Raw genomic sequence first — 5,821 nt, forward strand, 5'->3', positions numbered from 1 at the left:
GTTTTTTTTTGTTGTTGTTGAGAATGAGGCTTGAGATCATGATTGATTGCACAAAGATCTCTTGACAGGTATCCACCCTGCCAGCAGACAATAGTGGAAGCTTAAACCGACAAGACTAAACAACTATTTACTTAAGTTTTCACTATTTCAACAATGTCAAAAGGAGCTGGTCTTAATTTAAGAGTGGTTTCCTCCTGCTCAAAGTGGCTCCGCAGGTCGCTCCACTCTCTGCGCTCTGATTGGATGCACCTGAAGTGTGCAGAATTTGCATATAACAGGCTGCAACACAGACTTACACCCGCAGCAGGAATCATGCTGAGCATTTCACTGCTGCCGTTCGTGTCTAAAAGACATTTTTGGATCATATGGTTTGTGTCTGAATTATTTTCTCTAACTTTATATCATCCAGCATGTTCAACACTTTACTCTCTTGCTTACAGGATTATTTAAATGCTGACCAGGAAATGGAGAAACCAAAAGAAGTATCTGTGACTGAAGAAGCAGCACCGGCCTGGCGGATTGCTGCAGGAAAGTTCCCCGAGAGAGCGTGCCATGCAGATCTGAATCAGCACAAAGACAGAAGAAGAAGAAGAACCCCCACTCAGATGGATCTTCATCATCATCAACCTTTTTCACCTCATTCTGCTGTGTGGGGAGCTTCAAGTCAAGAGGACACGAGTTGGAGCTTTAAACCAGATCTGTGTTATCCTCCTAACAAAAACACGGCAAGGTACACAAGAAAATTATAAAAGTACAAAATTACAAGGGATTTAAAAGTGTAATCGTGTATTATTTATTATTCAGAAAGGAGGATGACTATAGAGCCTTTACCAGCGATGATGAAGAGGAGCTTGAAGCCCCCCTGCCATTAAAAGATGATTATGACTGGCAACAGCATCAATCGTTTCTACTTCCTCCACATTATATGCCCAGCTGGGGTAAGAGTTATATGTTTTTTATTAATTAATAATAATATATCTGTATGTTTTCAATTAAGATTTGACTTACATAGTAATTGAAGCATTGTGAGTCCTCGCAAAAGTGAAAACTTTGATTTTCAACGGTAAAAGGCACAAAAATGATGAACTAAAAACCCAGTAAAAGTAAAAAACTTTAGTTTTCCACATGCAAGAAAAATATATTTCACTTTATGAAAGGATAAAACTATGGAGCCCTTCAAGGGAAATTGAAGTTAAAAAAAGAATATTTTTTTGTGGTTACTAGAGAGCACCAGTTACTTTTTTTTTTTTAATAAATAAATAAATTCTGGTTCATGTTTCCAGTATCTAGTGCGCACCAGATAGTAACCAGATTTTTTTTTTTTTTTGTCAAAGTTGAGGCCTGGGGGCTGCTGGGTAATCATATCCAGCCCCCCAGATCATTTATTTTATTGTTATTAATAGTTATCTTGCCCTTATTTCTAACTTGTATATTTTGACGTGGAGTAAAATATTAAAAGTGGTTTAAGCTTTAAGTTTATTTCTTTTGGAATACTATTGCTGCCTGTTTTTATTCGTAGTTATGTTAAAGTTTTAAAAATGTAGTTTTAGAGTGTTCAATAAATCTTTATTCTGTCCGGCCCACAACCTAAGGTGTGTTTTGGATTTTGTCCTCTTGTGTGATTGAGTTTGACATCCCTGTTTTGGGGGCTCTGTATGAAACAGAGTTTTCTTAAAAATAAAAAAAAAAGTTATAAGGTTTCAGAAAAATTGAAAAATTAAAATATGAACAAACCATTACTTTGAAAGACAAAATAATTTACTTTATTTGCAGTTTTGGGTCAGTTTCAGAGCAAACTTTTACCCAAGTTTCACTTCCTCAAAGCCTGTGTACTTCCTTAAGAAGCTTTAAGAACAACAGGATGAAAAAAAAAAATAAAAATGTTTTCCAGACCCCACCCCAGTGAAAGTGTAAATTCACCTAAAACTAAGAAACAAAAGTTGTTGACATACACTTTAAATAAAAAATACAATATATTTTCACTTTTTAGCTTCTCTTTTGCACAAATACAAACAAAAAAAGACAAAAATAAAAAAAAGTTTATGCTATTGCACCAAGACTCATGAAAATTAGGGAAAAAGGATAAAAATTTAAATGATGTTATACGCCATGTTCCTCTGTTGATTGATTTAACTGATAAAACTCAATGTTTTTGTAGATCTGTAATTGTTTAAGTTGTTTAAGCGTAAATGTTGTTGCTGTTGTGACATGTCCAAACTGAGCATAAATTAACCGCATGTGGCAGCTTGAACCTGAAAGACTCAAACAAGTGTCAAAACAACAGAAAAAGTACACAAAAAAATATATGGCTAAAGAAATAGGAAAAATGAATCCAATAATTCATCATTTTTGGTGTTTTTTTTTGGCTGCACACTTGAAGCAGCTCCCTAATCCTCTCCAATTTGTCTGGCTCGTCTAAATTGTAATTTGCAGTTTTTTTTGTGATGACTGTCGTGCTGAAACCTGCATGTAACTCAACACTGATCTGCAGAGGCTGACATGTCCTGACTGAATCCACAGACCTGCATCGGGACGTGAGGTGCACAGCAGACGGAGGGGCAGTCGGATGGCCTCCTCACCTCTCCCCTCCCAGCTGTCAAACATGGGCGGAGCCTGAAAACTGGTAACTAAATCTAAAAGCCTTTTGAAAGAAGAAAACAGCATCAGAGATGAAAGTGTGTATTTCCCCTCAGCTGCTATGGACTCCCCCATCCGTGCAGCTTCAGGAGTGACGGTGGGCCTCCAGGGAGCGTCTCGGTGAACGTGCCTCAGTTCTCCACCCCCCCTGTGGACGCCGTCTCCCAGGTGGACATGCTGAAGCTGAGCTCCGCAGCAGGAGAGTCTTCCTCACATCTGCAGGGGAGGACAGGAACCATCAGCCTGCCCGACGAGTGCCGTGAGGCCTTTTATCTTTACTAAATCAACATAACTCATGCTGTGTTTGACTTTTTCATGTTTTATTCAATCAAATAAGTTTTGATTCTGGATTTTGATTTACTGCTGATTTTTCACACATTTTCAAAAGAATTTTCTTGAATATCCAATTGTTTTACTTACTTTTCAGGCTAGTTTCAGTCTAGATAAAGATTTTTTTTATTTTGTCTTTTAGGAAATGTTCTCATCACTCACTCTTTGGACGCGTCCTCAGAGATCGCCACTTTCAGAGACTTCCTCACAAAACAAGGCTTTCGAACAAGTGTGAGCAAAATCTGATTTTATTTTTCCTCTACTTTTACTCTTTTATTACTTTATTTTAAGCAACAAAACTTTTAATTTGACAGACTAATCTGACTGACAACCCCACTGGAGAAATGGACATCCATAAGTGGAGAGACACTTTTCTAAAAGATGTGAGTGAACACCACAGATGATTTGTTTTTATGTATTTTATTATTTAAAATGTAAGTCATCATTTAAGTTCATGTTACTTCAGATTCTCTTTCTATTCTGAATCTGAAAATATAGTTTATGAGTTACAGTTTTGAGAAAAAAAAGAAATTAACTAAATATTTTAAATTTAAGAGACTTCTTGCTTGTTTCCAAGTTTTTTTTGCCTGTGCAACAACACTTTTTTGTTGTTTTAAACAGCCATCAACCCTGGTTATAATCGCCATCAGTCCCAAATATAAAGCAGACACTGACGAGTGTCCCACGGACAGCCACGCCCTTCACACCAAGTACATTCACAACATGGTAAGAACGAACACTACTTTCATGACGAGAAATATTTCAAAATCAGTCTCCATGTTTTCCTTAAAACGTCAACAGAAGTAACATTTTGGTTTGATGACTGTAATTTAATTGTAAAAAAATGTATAAAGTTCACATTTAAGTTCTACATTTGTCAAAAATTACAAAAAAATATACAATATGATGTCACTGAAGGCTGAATAAACTAAATATTGAAAAGTTTATAATAAAAAGTTCCCATTTAAGCTCTAAAAAAAAAAAAAAAGATTAAAAGATATATAATATGGTGTCTCTGAATGCTAAATAAACAAAAAAATACTATATAGCATTTCTGAGTGCTGAAGAATTCTAAAATGTTATTGGTTTTTAATAAAAAAAATTAATTTAACTTCTAAAAAAGTCAAAAATTACCAAAAAATACAACATAGTGTCTCTGAATGCTGAACAAACTAAAAAAAAATCACTTTTTCTATTATAAAAGTTTACACTTAAGTTCTAAAATGGTCAAAAATTAAAAAAAAAACAATATGGTGTCTATGAATGCCGAATTATCTAAAAAAAATCTATTTAAAAAATGCAATATTCAGTCTTCAAGTATTGATTAAACTAACAGTTATTTTTCCATGAAGAAAGTTTAAACATTAATTCAAAAATTGAAAAACAATTACAAAAACTATACAGTGTGGTGTCTTTAAATGCTGAATAAATTAAAAATATTTATTTTTCCAATAAAAAGTTTGCATTTAAGTTCTAAAATGGTTGAAAATAAAAATAAAATTACAATATCATGTCTCTGAATGTTGAATTAACTAAACATGTTTTTTTCTATTTAAATTTGCATTTAAGTTCTAAAATTGTCCAAAAATTACAAGTAATATACAATATTGTGTTTCTGAATGCTGAATAAACTAAATATTTGAATTTTCAATTTGAAAAGTTTGCGTCTAAAATTAAAATAGTCAGAAAAAAAAACCATATGGCATCTCTGAATGGAATAAAAATGTTAATTTTTCTGTTAAACACAGTGTACATTTAAGTTCTAAAATTGTCAAAATAAACAGAAATTTACAATATGCTGTGTCTGAATGCTGAAGAAATGAGAAGTTTCAAATTTCCAATTAAAAAATGTGGTAGTTACGTTCTAAAATCCCATGAATAATTAAGAAGTAAATATGAAACCATATTGAGACTGTTTTCCTGATTATTCCAGATGCAGAATGAATTTATCCAGGAAGGCTGCTTGAATTTCAGATTCATTCCCGTTCTCTTTCTTGGAGCTTCCCAGGTCAGAAAACAATATAAAAAGTTTTTATCAGTTATTTGTTGGTGTTTTCTATACTTCCTATTTATAATTATGCATAAATGCAAAAGAATAATCCTTAAAAAAATTCAATAAACCTCTTTACATGTTTTCCACAGAATGTAGTTCCTGGTTGGCTCCAGAACACGCGTGTGTACCGCTGGCCTCAGGACACGGAGGATCTGTTGCTGCGCTTGTTCAGGGTGGAGAGGTACATCCCTCCTCCTGTGCCGGCGGAGCTGGCCGTCATCATCAGGCCTGTGCCGATGAGCGCCACCACTATGCTGAGATGGTAGCCGTGTCTGTGGGTTTGTCAACATGTTGTGTATGTGTGTGTCTTGTTTTTGAATAAACTTTGAAGCAAAAAAATGTATAAAATCCTCAAATTCTTGTCTTTGAAAGTCACATTGAATGAACAAAAGCCTCTGACTTTTTGGTTTTAATGAATATAAAACAACATTCATATTAGGAGATATCTAAAGGAGCTGATTTACTGGTTCTATTTCCCGTGAAGCCACCAAAAACACACATGTAAATATTTTTACCTAAATGTGACAAATTAAAAATAGATTTTTTTTCTGTTGATTATATTTTCAACCAGTAGAGGGCGCCAGACTAATCCAGCCAGTGTGATCTCCCACCCTCTAACCCCCTAAAAAGGTCTGTCAGAGCAGCTGGTGAGCAGAGCTGCAGCTAAGAATAACCCAGACCTTCTGGGGGATAAAGTTACCCCCAAAGTTCCCATCAGCTCCGCTTTGGACCCCCTTTCTGCCCCCTTCACCCTGCCCCGCTCTGAGCTGAGCGTGCCTCTTTTGCCCCCACTTCCCCCGA

General features: G+C 35.1%; 1 protein-coding gene across 1 annotated transcript; it reads left to right on the forward strand.

The window, feature by feature from the left end:
* Window positions 1–297: 297 nt before the first annotated feature.
* Window positions 298–5,761, forward strand: LOC112146888. Its single transcript, XM_024272941.2, has 10 exons — window positions 298–368; window positions 441–730; window positions 805–938; window positions 2,521–2,623; window positions 2,694–2,896; window positions 3,110–3,198; window positions 3,282–3,350; window positions 3,589–3,693; window positions 4,901–4,975; window positions 5,110–5,761. The coding sequence occupies exons 1-10, from the start codon at window positions 366–368 to the stop codon at window positions 5,284–5,286; spliced, it is 1,248 nt and encodes a 415-aa protein (XP_024128709.1). The 5' UTR covers window positions 298–365; the 3' UTR covers window positions 5,287–5,761.
* The last annotated feature ends 60 nt before the right edge of the window (window positions 5,762–5,821 follow it).

Source organism: Oryzias melastigma, linkage group LG22 (genome assembly GCF_002922805.2).
Source record: "Oryzias melastigma strain HK-1 linkage group LG22, ASM292280v2, whole genome shotgun sequence".
Lineage (NCBI taxonomy): Eukaryota > Metazoa > Chordata > Actinopteri > Beloniformes > Adrianichthyidae > Oryzias > Oryzias melastigma.